This window comes from Bidens hawaiensis, unplaced genomic scaffold, assembly GCF_021521415.1.
Source record: "Bidens hawaiensis isolate Kalapana, Puna unplaced genomic scaffold, B.hawaiensis_p1.1 tig00006387_1, whole genome shotgun sequence".
Classification (NCBI taxonomy): Eukaryota; Viridiplantae; Streptophyta; class Magnoliopsida; order Asterales; family Asteraceae; genus Bidens; species Bidens hawaiensis.
In genome coordinates, this window is record NW_027491429.1 from 645,591 (window position 1) to 664,078 (window position 18,488).

The 18,488-nt window shown below is 31.6% G+C and overlaps 1 protein-coding gene across 1 annotated transcript; it reads right to left on the reverse strand.

Moving 5' to 3' along the window:
- Positions 1-1,068: 1,068 nt before the first annotated feature.
- On the reverse strand, positions 1,069-6,442 carry LOC143632277 (axial regulator YABBY 5-like). Its single transcript, XM_077100837.1, has 7 exons — positions 5,783-6,442; positions 4,726-4,887; positions 2,273-2,393; positions 2,142-2,190; positions 1,907-1,982; positions 1,713-1,784; positions 1,069-1,346 (listed from the first exon to the last, which is right to left on the reverse strand). Exons 1-7 carry the CDS (start codon positions 5,867-5,869, stop codon positions 1,287-1,289), a joined length of 627 nt encoding a protein of 208 aa, XP_076956952.1. The 5' UTR covers positions 5,870-6,442; the 3' UTR covers positions 1,069-1,286.
- Between the last annotated feature and the right edge of the window lie 12,046 nt (positions 6,443-18,488).

An 18,488-nucleotide genomic window follows, 5' to 3' on the forward strand; every position in this document is an offset into this window, starting at 1 on the left:
CGGGTGGCCTTCCCTGATGGCTTGTATCCGCAGCTGCGGGAACAGGCGGAGTACTTCACCATTGGGAGGCATTTCCTGCGGGAACAGCTTGCGTACTGCGCGTAAGGACGTCACGTCTCTGAGCATGGTGGGTCCTGCGGATTCAGTTGGTCTCTGCGCAGACGTCCCTTTAAGTTAAGTCTTGCGGGTTCAACCGCGCAGACGTCCGTTAAGGAGTCTTGCGGGTTCAACTGCGCAGACGTCCCTTTTCAAGGTGAGTCTTGCGGGTCCAACTGGGCTCTGCTGGGACCTACCTCTTCAATATGCATCTTCTTTTCTATTTATTTAGTTTTCGCATTTAAGTTGGTCGATTTGGTATTGTCGGCCACCCATTTCAATTGCATTTGTTTCCAACACTTAGTAAACCATGTGATTTCTGGATGTACCTGCATTTAACTCATCAACATAGACTTCAATTTGGTATGTATTAACATAGTCCTATAATACGGAAATTAAATCATTATTAACTTAGTTGTATCAATGTCGAATGCACAGTTTCTCGATCAATATGTTGTTCTATGTCTCACTCACACAAGTGTCTATATGTATCACTACTAGAAAATGAGTCAATTCTTCACGGTATGTTTGGTTTTTGCTGGAAACCTTGTTTTCCAACAATTTTCCTATAAAAAGTTGCATGGTAAAAATACTTTTTGAAAAAATCATTTTCATCGGCTGTTCCTGTAAAATTTCCTACAAAAGTATGTTGTTGTAAAGTTAATATTACGAATTACACAAGTAATTATATGTATAATGTCGTTCAACAGTTTTCAACGAAAATTATAAACATATATAATCGTATTATTACTAATTTGTTGCGCTAATGAATCAAAATCAAGGCTTTCTTTCTTTTTCTTCTTTTTTCTCATTAGAAATTCGTATGAAATTTGTTGGAGAAATTTCGCACTAATTTTTCGTTGAAAAATGAGCTATTGTCTTGTACTGTACGGACATATGACGTTATTACTCACTATGATTATTTAGGAAGCCATTTACATACACATAGCAAATAGACAATTTTTTGGGGAGCTTATTAAAAGATAAGCCAAACTAGCTTACCATTTGTTCAACAAACAATAATACACAAATAACATCACTCGTGATTGTAAAATACAATTCGCAAATCTTCAAATATAAAAATCTTCAAATATAAATTTATGTCCTTAAAAGCATGTAAAGCTAGCCCATGGATCTCTTGAGCTCAAAATATAAATATATAAGTGGTTTGCTTTGATTTTCTTCTTTAATCATTTCTTGAATGGAGCCCTCAATCTTAGTCGCTTCTCAGATCCTTGCACATAATTCACCTGCGTACGATATCAATAAGCTTTTACACACACGTGCGCACACATACATAAAGTTTAGAACTGCAAGAACCATTTTAACCCGCTTAGTAATATGTTTGAGTTTTATTTTTGAAAAATATGACATTTACACATGCATGTACGTAGAGGAGATAATAATTAAAGAAAGGGTTGTGAGAGATGATTAAATCAATTTTTTTTTTCAAAATTTCAGTTGTTAACAAACACATTCATGTGTTAATTTTACTTGAATTTATACATAAGAAAAAAGGAAAAAATATTGTGTAGACATGCACAAAAAGTATAATCTTATGAATTACTTCTACAAAGTTATCATGATAAAATATCAAGCATGAATTAATTACATACCTCATCAAGTTTTGTTTGGTGATTATTTGCTTCCAACATCAATCCAAAATGAATGTGAGGGAAATGTGCCCACTATATTGCAAGAGATTAATTTACATGTCAAGTTAATAACTCAAAACTCAAAAGATACATACATGCTTTAATCCTCTTTACACACACACACGCACACATAATATGCTATCATGTGCACTTACATTTTTTGCAGCAGTACTAAAAGCTTCCCTATGACTGATATCTGGATTATTTGCTTTAATCCTCTGAATCTCCTCTCTACAATTGATGATATATCATTTTATTTGTTGAGCAAATCAAGGAAAAAATAGATAAATCATAAAACCTGTTCAAACTTTAGGGTAATTAAAAACTAGAAATAAAATTTATTTGCCTTATTAACTAAACCAATTGAGAGGTATTGAGTAGTGTTCTTACTTTATGAACTGGTTGTAAGCAGAAGGAACTCGTTGCCTCTTTTCCGGAGCTGAAAAACACAAAATTTTTGTGTATAAGGACCGTAATTGAGTGTTGCGTTTTTATCTAAAATGAATAATGAATAAACTTACGGCGATTGATCTTTTGATCAGCTGTGATGGAAAACGGAGATGGCCTCATTGGCATCCTGTTGTGGTACTTTGATGAGGAACCCAAATCAACCCTATAATTTGAAGTATGGGTTGGAGCCTTCTGAAATATCAAGAATTGCATAATTATGACTAATATTATGCAAATGACTTCTTTCACAATTGTATTATGTTTACTTAATTAGGGCAAATATAATGAGTTGCTCTTCACATAATTCCCCACATGAAAAATACTGATTTGCAACAAAACCTTGAAATAATAACCTCTTTGTAATTGTACTTGTCGTTACATAACGCGCCTAATCGCTACATATTACCACTTTGTCTTAAAGTTTCATGAAATGTACGCCCTATACATTGGTCTAGTTAGTTTTAAGGTTACCTTCGGATCAAGAACCACCCTCCTTTGATTAGTATTTCATAGCATGATTGATGTAAATTTTTGTTTTTAATGTTTAGTTTTTCTTTGTTGTTTGTTTTTCGTAACGGCTCGTTAGTGTTTAATGAAAGTTGTTTAAAAGAATAAGTTATTCTTTTGCTTAGAATGCAAGACTACATTAAATATTTGACACAAAAATCATAAGACCTTGATGTGATATAAATACTATTTAAATTTGTTATTTAACTAAAAATGAAAATTATTAATTAAATAAATGATGTAACACCTTAAAAACCGAACAAAAGACAAGATCCAAAAACCAACTCTCCAGGTTAAATATAGTCTTGTTATTACTTTAGATGTTACTGTTTGAAACGATGTTTTGTGAAAAGAAACTGAACTAACAAGATTGAAGTGACTGAATCAGTTGGAAGCAAAGGTAAAAGTTAAAACAAAAAAAACACACAACAGAATTGAATGACATTTTCTGTCATTATGTCCCAAACATATCTACCACTTTTTTAATCTCATTGGGGAATTGCAGAAGAAACCGACAAAATCTTGGTAAAAAAAAAACCTTGAAAGAAAAAAAAATAAAAAGAAAATTTTCCAAAATATCCATTTTAAAATTGGATATCCGTAAATTGTATCTACAAGCCTCAAAATTCTAGAACTGTTATAAGTGTTTGTGCGTCAAATATGTCTTGATGACGTATTTTGTATAAAATACGCCTTGACGGCGTGTTTATGTACCAAATACGTCTTGACAACATGTTTATGTACCAAATGCGTCTTGACGTATATTTGCGAAATATTTTGAAATTGACGTGTTTGCACATCAAATACATCTTTACAACATGTTTGGGCACCAAATACATACATCCTGACGGGTGTTTGTGCACCAGATTTTGACACATTGTTTGTTTTCAATTGACGTGTTGTGATTGGGAGTTCAAACACGTCGGGAAAACTACTAAACATAGGGTGAAGGCGCGTTTGACGGGGACATTATGAGAATTCAAGATTTTGGGGACACTTTTGGATGACGTTTTGGGAATTTTTCCTATATTAAAACTTTGTTTAATTAACTTGATATTTTAATCAGATTAAGAAGCAAATTATATGCAAAGGAAAAGGGTTACCTATAAATCTATAATAATGAACTAAGGAAAATAAATATAAAATAAAAAGAAAGAAAGAAAGAAAGAAAGAGAGAATCCCTGACGCATTTTATACAGATGTTGGCCGCAAAAATAAACCCTTTGAAAAACAGCTTGAATCTATGATGTAACAGCAAAGTCTTTAAATTATCCTATGTATGACCTAGAGTATGTAGATCTACTGATAAATTACTCAAAAGGTTGCAAAATGTAGTGATATAAATTCTGAAAAAGTTGTAACCTAACCCTAGTCAGGTTAAATTGCATTTACCAATCTGCATTTGAGTTTTGAAAGGCACTAGTCAAATAGTTAATATTTTAGTTCATACTTTTATAGCAGAAAATATTAAACAACCATATTAGTAAATTAATTGCATTGAAGTGTTGAACTGAAAAATATCACTTTTCTTACACTTGATTTTTTTTTAATAATTTTGTTTCTTAAAAAATCACACTCTATTTCTTTAACATAGTATACTCGAGTGAGCTAACATACTGATTTTAACGTTAAATGCCTGGCTTACCCAGTAACACTCTTTTAAGAATATATGATGAAAAATATAGTTTTACTTGCATTTTTACATAAATCACACTCTTTTAAGAAATTTTGATGAAAATATGGTTTTACTTGCATTTTTATCTTAACTTTTGATTAGGTTTTAAAGAATTATATATGTATTATTTATAGAAAGACAGATCTATTAATAAATTTCCATTTTTACAATCATTAATTTTAAAAAAGGACACTTTAATTACTAACATGGGTGTCAAGTTTGAATTTGAAATTAACATTTCTTGAAAAAGAAAGCTGAAATTAATTGACTAGGGTTATGATAAAATAATAATAATAATAATAATAATAATAGTAATAATAAATATATATTAATTAAGATCACCTGTGTATGCTGATGAGAAGTAGAATTTATGGAGTTTGAGTTGGGATTTGAGAGAGACTGGTGAAAGGCAGCAGCCATGCCCATATTCACAGACCACAGATTGGTGCAGTGTCCACATCTTACTGTCACCATGTCAAACAAGCTGCTGCATGGTACACTCACCTGCATTTTAACCAAACATTAATTAATTATTACCTCCAAATCTAGTAATTAAACCCACTTCAGAAACTCAATAAATAAAATAAATTGGTCACTCAATTTTGTCATCAAGCCTAAAATTACAAGATCTTTAGGGTTCCAAAATTGCAACTTTATATATGATCAAGAACCCTAGAATAATGTATCTTAAGCAATATTTTCCTTGTGTTAAAGTCATATTAAAAAAAAACATAATTACTCTTTTAAACACATAAAGATCAAAACATAAGATTAAGAACCAAGAAACCAAAGTAATACTAGCTTGAACCAACAAAGGAAGAATCTCTACAAGTGGGATCTTGATTGTTACATGAGCATGTGTATAATCTTGGTTATGAGCAAGAAAAAAACCAATCTTTTTGGAAGTGTGTACTCACATGAAATGATATTTAAGGGGAACTAAAATGGCTCTTTTAATTTGGTCAAAAGCTAAATCAAATGAAATTTGATGATGGATGATCTCCACAAGAATAAACTAGCATGTTTTTCATTTCCAATTTAAACGATTACAATAAAGTGTCTGTGTGTTTGAGAGAGAGAGAAAGGGAGTTCACATATTTGAAGGGCTTTTTCTTTTGACTGCAAACTGAAGAAGAAATGAGAAAAGGAAAGCCTTAAAGGATGGAGACTAGATTATAAGTTTGTGTGCATCCAAAGTGAAAAAGAAACTTGATTTCAATGGACCAAATCTTGTTTTTCAATATTATGTACACAAAACTAATCTGATCTCTCAAGCAATAACACATATGTTATTAATTATCATCTTTTATCAACTCGTATTCTCCTTCCCAACCTTCTCAAGCTACACACACAAATCACAAGAAAAACAAAGATAAATTAATAAATAAAGAGTGTGTACCGCTAGAACAATATTGCAAAAGTTACAAGGGATGTAGCACAGTTGCTCAGATGTTGCTGTTACATCTATGCAGCTGCTGTTTGACATATCTCTCAAGAAAGTAACAAAAACTTCAAATCTTTGTGTGTAAATATTGTTGAAGTTGGGTGATCACTATGGTGTTTGTTTGTTTTAAGTTGTTTCTATTTATAGATGAAGAAACATATAAAGATAGATTATATGCAATATATTTGAGGGAGAGAGAATAGGGAAATAAGAAAGAGGGAATTGGGATAGGATCCAAAGAGCTAAGGGGCAAAGGCATTATAGCAAAAGGTGTAGGTTTCAGATAGTGCATGCGGGCCCTGATCCATGCAACCAAATCGGCACAAACTCAATTGGTCCGAGCCATATATTTAAGACATCATAATATATTTTGAGTATGTCTATTATACTTTGTGTAAGAATAAGCTAGCACCAAGTGATTTACCTTAAATTCATTTTCCTTTATTCCAAACTATGGTCATGCATAATGGTTAATTATCTTTTAAAAGATATTTTCCGCTACATCATCTTTACTTTCTATGTGTTTTTATTCAAAAACTTGTGTAACGAATAAAACCCCTAATTCCTTTCAGTCGTTATGACTTCCAGCCATATATGACGTTATTGTAAAAATGTTCATGCCCCTTCACGCCCCTGGGGGAGGGGCGTGGACTGTAGGAGCTTTATCTGTCTCTATAATCACTATTACGCATGGCCTTCTCCCTTCTTAGAGCCTTGCCATTTCCATGCCATAGAGAAGCATTTTCACCTTCTCTCTTCGTGTCAAGTCATCCTCGCCTACATATGTCTCTCTCTCTTTCTCACAAGCAACGAATTGATTCGACGAACCCCACGTTGGAGATAGTTTTAGGTTTTGTTTTTCCTATTCCATGAATTAAATCAAAGAGAATTCTTTGACCACCACACACTCTAAAATTCGGTATTTCACAATAAAATCAATAAGTATTTCTTTTAATGAATAGTTATAGAGACGTGAGATTAAAGTTAAGAAATATTAGGTGATAGTACAGTTTTGACTTAACTTTGTCTTAGAAGCCTAATTTTTCCTATACTTTTATGGTCGTATGCTTGTCTTCTTTGATATTTTATCTGATACATCTTTTCACCATGTTTCTTTTACTTGTAGCCTAGTATAATACTTTTTTTATTGTATTTATAGTTCGTTTGGTTTTCTTCTATTTATATTACATGAGAAGATCTGTGTTTCTAATATAATTTTCATGTCTATATTATTGGATATTAGGTTTATTATTTTGAGCCCAAAATAAACCGGTGGGCTCATAATAATAAACAAAATATCTGGTGGGCTCATAATAATAAACCTAATATCCAATACACATATGACGTTAGAGAGGGTTTTCTTGGAAATACATTTTTACCTCTAGAATAGATGTATGCTTTGATTATATCTCACGTTTCTCATACTTTACCAATAGTTTTGATCAGTGTGAGATTAATGGAATATTGGGTACATGTGGTTGTACGAGTGTTGGGTATATGCCTGTATGGCTTGAAATTCATGGTGCCTCTTGGGATTACCAATAGACTGGCATGAAAGTCAAAAGAGGATGGCGGCGCAGCTTGTTGCCCGCTTATTCACCTCTTTAGGATCTCAACTATGATCTATGAAAACCAATATGATGTTGATCATAATGTTAATGGTAAAAGTAAAAGTAAAAGTAATCAAATTAATTTATTTTTGTGAAAAAACTTATAAATTTTGATGACTATGATATGGAGAAAAGATTTTGTTATTGTTCTGTTTTGATAATCGTGGGACCTTGTACAGCGTACTAGGGGGCGAAGTTTTTGTCCATTTCAATTATTTCTTTCACATTTAAAAACAAGAGCTTTAAAAAAGAACAATAAATTAGCAGGGTACATGAGTTTCATTGTTTTTAGATGAAAGTACACTAGAAAGAAGACCACTAGCATGAGACTAATTGCCAAATAATATGTGACAATATATATTAAACTCAGGAACACAGTGTAAGAGGCTGGTTTGGGGTAACAAGACCAAGGTTATGGGTGAAAAACAAATCCGAACATATAATATGAAAGTTGAAACATTTAGGAGAACGGGAATTATGGTACGAGTTTAGTAGAAAAAAAAGGATTTGTGGTTTCGGTATGGGTATAGTTTTAGGTGATATGTGGTCTGATTATCCGAAATATACGTATATGTTAACCAGAATATGCCTGCAACTATTTTTTTTCCTTAAGTTGGGTAATTAGTACGTGTTTTATTGTATTTTATTTGCTATAGTTGTTAAAATAATAAACTATATAAAAATTAAAATAATGAGAACTTGGGAATCCATGTGGGTAATTTGCATGTATTTGCCTTTTCATATTACGATCCATGACATGTATCGTCTACGATGCCCGATGGATATTGGATCAACTATGGAGAATAGGGTTTTACAGTAAGATACATAACATTATTTGGATGTCACAAGAGGTGACATTATGTGTTGCTGAGACACTTTCTCCTCTTGAGGATTTTGAGAAGAATAATAGACTTTGCCTAAAAGGAATGATGATCACAAAACACCGGAAGAAACCGGTTATAGATTCAATGTAGTACAAAATCAGCAAATCTCGATTATACACTTGATGAAAAGCTAATTCTTATTGTGACAAAGACGCTGCGCGCAACTTGTTGTGACGGCCTCATGACAATATGATATTTGAAACGACCATATGCTGGTGCATGGTGGTACCAATAGTTCATTAGTTTATGTTTGTAATTTAGTCTGTATTTGATACATTTTGATACATTGTGTTTTGGATGTTTACGTTTATGTGTGTTTTAGGCATATGTGAAGTTAAAGTTGGGAAGAAGATAGTAATTGGCGAAGTCAGCCAACTTCGCCAGGTCTGTAACATGTTAAGTTGTTTGTTATATAAAGACTACTTCGGCCCAGGGGTTTATGTTGTTCGTTTCTTCGCCTCCTACTGTTTTGTCTTGCTTATGTATTGATAGTTACTGAGTTATAATCAATACATGAAGCTTTTGAGTAATTCCATAGTCTCCTACTCGTTCTATACTTAATAACACTCGTAAACGAAAACTAAAGGGATTCTACACCCTTAGAGTTCATGATCATCTCGTTACCAATTGATTCTAGGGACCTACACCATAATGTTTGCCTTTTGCAAAAAAACATGATTAATACAATAACACGCACACACATATATGTGTGTGTATTTTTTTGTTGTTGCAATGGAACTCCCCATGGACATCACAAAAACAAAGGCTAAACTAAGAGTCATAACAATAACATGTAATACTTTGGGGAGAGTGTTGCAATGAGAAAATGTGAAATCCTAGTTTAAAACTGTGAAAAGATAATCTAGTCAGATGACATGGGGTGATGGTCAAGACTTGAGATCTTTTTGGTCGCAGGCTCAAGTGACTCTTTCTACAGTGGTGGTTTTCATCCTTAAAATCAGTATTTACTGTTGATATCCCGTTTTAAAAAGCCTCACTCGCGTATTAAAGATAGTAAGAAACGCCTTAAAAAACTGTGAAAAGACAAAGGCTGTCAAAAGGGGAAGGGCTTATCTTGTAATTGGTCCAGAGTCATTTTCATTGTCTAGAGTAATAAATGGCCAAGTGTTTTCCTGAATTATTGGTGCTACATACTCCACACATCCACGTGATCGTGCAATTTTACTAATATAGCGACGGAGACATCAAATAAACTTGCAACTCTTGAAGGTGAATTAGTAAAAAGGACGAACTAGGGTAATATAGCCTTGTAAAGTACTATCTTGGTGTTCTGTTAATAATTGCGGAAACAAATTTAATCCGTATGGGGACTTCAAAAAAACCTAGAGTCCTGAACTTGACATGTAGAGGTGTAAATTTCGTACGTGACATAAGATTTGAGGATTTGGTTTAGCTTAAATTGATATAGGTTAATATCGTATTGAACATGTATGTGAGCATTTTTAGCTATGGGGTCGGTCCTTGAGAGTTCAGATTTAAAATGCGACTACTAAAAAGTGGATTCTTATATCAAATTGACTGACCCTTCTCTTCCAAATTGCTACTAGTTTAGTTTAAGTTGACGTGTTCCAAATTGCTACTAGCATGTAAATAAAATGTTTATATATATTTTTTTATTTATTTTGTGTATTTGTGTTTTTTGTAATTGTCACATCAACTAATGTCCTGGAATGGTTGGATATCTTTTTTTTTCGAATGGCATTATGGTTGGATGTTAATTAATAAGTAGGTTGATTAATGTTAAAAAGGAATGAAAATAGAAGTCACTTATAATAAGTGGCGTGAAAAATATATGTATATATGATACGATATGAACTATGAAGACATACTACACAACTTGTAGATGTATGATGCATTTATATTAACCCTTTTTAAGTTAGGTGATCGACATGAAAAAACGACAACAACCACTTTTTTATACAGACTATATGATGTTCACAAAACTCACGACATCGTTAGAAAATTGGTCAAATTTGAAGAGACTGATCCTTTACAAAATGCCAAATATATACCATCTATACTTGAAATCACTTAAATGCACACAAAATAGTGTTTGATATAGCATGTTGCACCGAATGTGACAAGACGTCCAACACCATCATATTCCTGTAGTTTGTCCTAGTTTTTTACCTAAGAAACTAGAGCTAGAAAATTGAGTATCATTTGCGCAACATCATCTACCGTTGTTCTTTTCTGAACGTTAATTAACTTTATATAATGTAATTCTTTTTTTATTGTCTACAAACTGCTAATTGCTGGCTTATCATTGCTGGCTAATTGCGCAATATTATCTACCATTGTCCTTCTCTGAACGCTTGCAATTAGCTTTATAGGAAAAAGTGTTGCGCGAACAGTAGGAGCTCTGAAAGGCATTGGAGAAAATGTTGCCAAACACCACTTAACTTGCTTATTTACATTAGAGTTTATTGGTAGGTACTAGGTAGATTAATTTGAGTTCGTAGTTGAATAGTACATTAAATCTTGAGATTTTTAATAAGTGTTACTTTTTTAGTATATTACTTAGTTGTTAAGTGTTAAATTATTGGTTTTCAATGTTATGCAATACAAAGGGTTGATCAACAAAATGAAGTTGACATATGAATCATAAAAAACTCTACAAATACGAATCGATCAATAAAAGACCTTAGATCTATATCAAAACCCAATGACCTAATTCAATTCCATAACAAAAAAGTTTGATGAACTCATGAAACATCCGGCCCCTCGTATCACCAATATTGTCCAATTTAACCATGAAGTGCTTACGGATTTGTTTTTGGTTGCCCAGATGTCACTCATCCTTGTACTACTTTCACCTGAGCACACTTTATTGTGGAGTTCTTCTCTCGTCCACTAGCTAACATTAAGTCCAAAACGCGTTGATGATTTAAAAACGATTCATTTACTTATGAACCAAGAATATCTCATGTCCATGGTCAATGTAAAATTTGCCTATGGTGTTACACCTGACTAAATCTACTAAAAAGGTTTCAATGGCCTGAACCAAAACATCCCTCTTGATATTCGAACATCAAAAATTTCATACACGCATAAAGAACATTACGTAATACGTTACCGCTCATAAGGACATATATATAAGGAATTATTGGTGTACCAGGATGTGGTTGATTTTCTTTCAATAACTTGCTAGAGAAGAGTATAATATTACAATTAATAATGTGCAACAATAATTCATAGTTACAACACATCTTGCATCAATATTAACTATGTAGAGCAGCTGACCTTTTGGTCCAATGACATGAGAGTGATGATTAAGATTTGAATCATATTAGGTTCGAAATATGATTCAATGAGGTTTTTTTGTAGTGATGAGTTTTCTCTTTGATGATGCTCGTAGGTGAGTTAGGTCTTGAGCGTCTAAATCAGTTTGGATGGCTGAAACAGGAACTTGAAGCCGACAAACACTTACTAACAAGAACTAATTAAAGAAGTCCCTGATATTGTGGTACGCTAAAAGTTTACAGAATAATAGATGTCGAGTTTGATTATTGTTAGAATACCGAATTTTTTCCCTACAAAAACATTGGGACCCGAAAAAAGTAAATAAAGAAAAGTAGTGGGACGAACATAAATGGTCAATATAGTTGCAATAATGCCCCATTTCAATAACTTGAAAGCCACCTCTAATTAACTCTCTTGTCAGGCCCATTTGTTTAGTCCAACTTTCTTCATATATTGCAATAGAGGTGTACAAAACCGGTTTTAAACCCAAATCAAACCGGTTTATAAACCGAACCAGTTTGGTCAACGGCTGGTCAAAACCGGTTTGAATCACACCGGTTCGGTTTATAGAAGCAAGATAGGCCGGCTTGGTCACGTCGGTTCGGTTCGGTTTATAAACCGGTTTTAATCTGTTTTAAACCAGTTTTCCTTAAACTGGTTCAGTTTTAAAACCGGTTTGGTATATCTAAAGGGGAACGGGTCATGAAACTGGCGGTTTGGGTTGGTTTGGGTGAAACCGGTTTTTTTTGTACACCTGTATGTTGCATACATACTAGTTTAGCCATGTACGTTTTGTTTATGTAAAACTAAGATTAAATGGGTCGGATGTATATCGTTGGTGATTTTAGTGTTATCGTGATTATATTTGTATAATGGCATTTACTTAAAATAAAGGGAACTGAAAATAATTATCGATACGAGTTAAGAGATGTGGAGTACACTTTCGTTTATGATTATTCTTACTACAAGCACAAAAAAAGGCAAGGTGAAGAAACACTAAGTGACCCGGCACAGATTATAGATAATCTGGGGGTTAAGTAATGTTTCCCACGGATGAGGTCTAGCTGAGAAGGCTGTTCTTCAGGAGACCTGCAAAACAAACACCGTAAGCTCGTCACTGAGAGGGGGGGTTCCTCCTTGTGACCACCCTCCGGCGTGAGAATCAGACTAGGTTGCTCTGAATATAAGTGTATATTAAGAGATTGCTAGATAACTGGATAGCAGATGATCTTACCATTCCAAGATGTTGGAGTATTTATAGCCGAAGGTAGGTTTCCAAGCAGGTACAGCCGGCTGAATAGTATTCCTGTTCTACCAACAGTGGACTATGCACAGGCCATACTGGTTGGTGGGTAGGTTACGGCCAACAGTGACAAAGTCGGCTGCACTATTCCACCAACTGTAGATTATGCACGTCCCACCTACTGTGGATTGTACGCAGGCCATGCTGGTTGGTGAAAAGGTTACGGCCAATAGTAACACTATTCCACCAACTGTAGGCTGCGCATGTCCCACAGTAAGGGTTGGTGAGTAGGCAGCGGCTAATAGTGACAAACAGTACTAGAGGGTGCTCCTCCTCGCACTGTTGTCGGTGAGCTGTCACCCTGTGATTGGCTCATGGGTTGTTCTGGTCAGATCGTCTGTCCTATCCATACCTTGGTAGGTATAGTACAAAAGATCTTTCAGAATCATACAGACTGGCTCATTTAGGCGGGATTGTTCCCGCCTTGCTCATTCCTTCATGTGACTACTGAAGTATCTATTGTCTTGTGCGTGTAGCCCTGCTGTCTGCGGGTAGCCTTCCCTGATGGCTTGTATCCGCAACTGCGGGAACAGGCGGGGTACTTCACCATTGGGAGGCTTTCCCTGCGTGTACAGCTTGCGTACTGCGCGTAAGGTTCTATGAGCATGGTGGGTCCTGCGGGAGCAGATGGTCTTTGCGCAGACGTCCCTGTTCAAGGTGAGTCTTGCGGGACCAACTGGGCTCTGCTGGGACCTACCTCTTCACAAGGCCCCTTTAATTAGCAAGGTTCCAAGTAGGGTCGGTAAAAAAAAACTCAAACCGGCATGATTGCCCAAAATATCCAGCCAGGATAGGTATTTGGGTACAAGACTGGGTATATATAATTAGATTGAAAATAAATAAATAGATATATATTATGCAGGCATGGGATGTGTATAGTAGACAGTAAAAACATTGCGATACATGTTTGTCATAATAGATTATGTATATCCGTTTTCAAGCTTCACACAAAACATCATGAATTTACAAGTGGCCGAAATGTTGCGTACGCACAATCTATTAAGTATATTTTTCTAATGTCAGGGTCACGTTTATGTATGTCAACGGCATTGCTTTGCCAATGTGGGTCTATATATATCGATTATTATTTACAAAAAAAAAAGGAAGTGAAAGCCAAACCCTGTCATAGGTAAAACCTTGATAAATGTGCATTACATAATCAGCTGCATTTTTAACTCAATATATATATAGATATTTGCTAGTTCAGTCTTATCACGATAGCACATGTAGCATGTGCATTCATAGATATATGCATACACATTGATATATACGTCTCAATTCTCAAAGGACAACATTTTTTTTTTCGAACGTATTACACTTTATGTGCTGTCAAACAGGCATGATACATGGTCTTTTTATTATGGTAAACATGATTTGTTTGTCCATGTATCTTGTGAATCTCAACTTTATTCTTCACCTCACAAAATCAACTTACATATCGTGTCAACCTTAACTAAAATCATAAAATTAAGGTACCAAAACGACAAACATAAGCTTATGTTTCTCCTTATACATGCATGTTGTATATATACACCTTATATGTATATGCATATGAATGATTGTTATATGATAAAAATAATCCTACTATACTATTAAAACAAATTAGTTTGCCTCCACATGCCCCTTTTCTATTAGATGATTTCATTTCTTTTCAAATATATATTGTACTTCTCTATTTTTCTTACCAATTAAATAAATCAAAAATAAAATCAATCTATACCACATAAATGCCTCATTAATGTCACCTTAATGCCATGTCATCAATTCCTTTCATACTAATGTCAACTCATCCTCTAACCTATATTTAAACAATAACATTTATTAATTTTTTACCCTAATCATGTTTTTCTTTCTTTTTCTAATAGCCGGATATTCTTTCATCCTCTCCCATATTCCGGCCAATCCAAATCTATATCTTTATTAATTATTTTCCGGTAAGTTTCTATTATATATTAAATTTCGATTGTTGATATATGTATTTCCGGCAATATTATATTTCTTCCGGTTATTGTTTCCTCTAATCTTTTTATGTTTCTTTTAATTGTTAACTAATTTTATTAAAATCAGTTTAGGTTTTTAATAAAGAAAGGCGATGTCTACAATTTTTGGACGTGTTTACGTTTTTCCGGTAAGTATTAACGGTAATTTTTTCCGGTTATGTGTTATACTTATAACAATGATGATTGTTTTATATTTATTAGTATTTTTATTTAATTTTTCGTGTTCTTTTGTTTGACATGCTGTTAATCTATGTTCTAGATCAAAATTATATTCATCCATCGACGGTATCAAAATCGGAGATTCCATGGTTAAAAACCATATTTCTTATTTTCCGGTAAGACATTCAATTTTTCCGGTTACAAATTAAAAATCAAATATTCCATAATATCAACATTAATATTCTACTTTCTAATTTCAGGTCAATGCCAAGACTAATAGATGTTCATTTCTCTGGAAATTCTACAAACAAATCCGACATACCATGGTCATTGTCACAATATCGTTTTTCCGGTTACATATTTTAAATATTCAGGTTATTAACTATAATTCAAAAAACCATAATATCAATATTAATTTTCGATTTTATTATTTCAGTTTATTTTCCGACTCATATAATATGATTTCACGATTAATCAAGACTTTATAAGATGTATTTTTATTATATTATCATGTATAGATTTTCTTTTTTGAATATTCATGTATTTCAATATTTCAATTCCATAAATTTTAGTTAAAGCTAAATATTAATATATACCTTGATGTATATTTTGCTTTGCGACGCCTTAATAAATGACACAATTAACTAATCCATTAATTTGAATTATTTAGTTTGACTTTCCTAATTTATGGTCATAACAGGATTCCCATTTTATATGCATTGACTTTCTCAATTAACTATTTCCTAATTTTGTTGTTTAATACAATTTATTTCATTCACATTTTATACACAATTTCTTTCCTTAATTTTTAAAGAAAACCGATTTTACAAATTAACTTCATTTTTTTTTTCTCATTTACTATTTGGCCATATCAATGATAACTATAAAATAACATTTACACATACATAGAACTTTGTTACTATCTTTTATAATATAATTATTGTATTCCCTTTTATATAAAAATTTAAATCTTAACGAAATACAAATTAATTTGCAATCATTTCACACAACTCAAAGTTAATATGAGTTTACCGTAATTGTATATAGTTTTGGTGTATCATAAAAATGTAATTTTAAATTAATTATCCATAATTTACATAATAATAATTTATCTAACATTGAATGTTCATAATATATAAATAATAATACATAATAACATGTTTATTAATTTACATAAATAAGTAAATCAAGATATCGAATTTATTTATGCTATCTCTCTACATTTTTGGCATATTATTTAAATTTGAATTTGAATTTCTAATTAATTTCCATACTAATTATTTGACTAACATTTACACGAAATATTAACATGTTTCCTATTTAACAGGTTTCCTTTAATTGTTTGACTAACATTTGAATTTCTAATTAATGTTTATTCGTTCCTTCGTTTTGTATATATAACCGAATTAACATCAATATTGTAATTTATATACTTTAATACTTTAATTATCCCATAATTTATATACTTTAATTATACATAATTTACATAATAATAAGTTCCCATAAATTTGAATTTCTAATTAATGTTCATAATAATGGTTTGACCAACATTTACATGGAATATATACAAACATTCAGATTATGTTTAAGGTAACGTATTAAAATTCTTTACAAGTATGTATTATTTTTATTTTTGTTAAAAGATTACAAGTTACCATTCATACCATTACAAATTTAAAATTCGTTCTAAATGTTAAAACAACTCATTACTTCATTTCTTTATTTTTGTTTACCGTAATTGTTTATAATTTTGGTATATCATAAAAAATTAATTTGAAACTAATTATCCATAATTTACATAATAATAAGTTCTCTAAAATTAATGGTCCATAATCGGTAGATAATAATAAGTTTACTATTTTACATAAATAATTAAATGAAGGTCTCGATTTTCTTTGTAGTATTTCTCTACATTTTTTGTATATGATTTAAATTTGAATTCCTATTTAATGTCCATAATAATTGTTTGTCAAACATAATTGTTTCTATATATGTTTTCCATTATTATATTGATTATAACCGTATCTTAATAATTATCAAAAATTATAATTCAGATTATGTTAAATTTTTAAAATTATACTTTACAAGTATGTTATTACTTTTACTATTTTTTGTTCTAGATATTTCAAAAAGTACTACCTTAGAAAGTTACCATTCAGACTATTATTTTTATTTTTGTTATAAAATTACAAGTTACCGTTCATCCAATTACAAATTCAAATTTGTAATCAATGTTAAAACAACTCAGAACTTCAATTCTTTATTTTTGTTTACCCTAATTGTATATAGTTTTTAATTTTGTTCCATTTTTATAAACTCATCCCTTAATATGGTTTGACCAAAATAATACCATAATTATCTCATTATTACAATTTATATGGTTTGACTTTCTTTATTTGTTAAAAACCCAAATGAAGAAGTTATAAACTAAATAAATTTCCGACCGATTTAAGTATTTGACCATTCACATTAAATCATTTTTGACCATTCATATTAAATCGTTTTAAATTTAAATAGCATTTACATAGTAAATATAACTTTCTTGAAATATATCAAACATGATTTAAGTACTTTTAAATTTAAGATTTGCACTCACAAATTATGTCAATATAAAAATTAACATACATTTATTTTGACTATTGTAACATTTTTAATTAAATATTCTCTTAAAATCCATTATTATGTTATTAAGAGTTACTATTAATTGTATTAAGTTTGCTTCAAGCAAAAGAAAAAACAGTGGACACATTTGGATTTTAAAAAATGTATATATATTATGTTGACATTTTGAAGTCAAAATATGACATTTTAAAATTAAAAGTTAGACCTTTAATTCAAACATGGAGTGTTAATTTTTTTTCAAGATAGTACTTACTAACTATAATTTTTTCAAGATGGTAATATTTAATTCAAACATGGTTTACAATAAATGTTTTAACTGATGTGCAAATATACACGGATACTATCTTAGAGTAATAAATATTACAGTTATTGATGTGTAATAAATATCCTATATAAAGTTCATCTTTTAAATCAACATTGAGATAAAAGTTTTGTTGAATAGACATTGTAGAATTGTTTTATTGATTTTGAGACTAATTTCATTTGTTTGCTTATTATTGTACTAATGATATAAGTTATAAAATATTTTAACTTTTCATTTATCTTTGTTAGTCTTTGTATATTTTTGTATTTGATTCAAATAAGTTATGATGTCTTATAATTCATGTAAAAGTATCATTTATTTATAAGTAAAACATTTGCATTTCATTAAATTTATATGATGTTACATCTATATCATGTTTTTAAATATGTTGACCGTGTGTAACACGAGTAGTATCCTAAATCAATATTGGAATCCAATGATTTGTCTCTTTTAAGAAATTGGGATCACTTAAAGCTTGCTAATGTTAAAAAGAAATGACACATTTGAATTTGGAA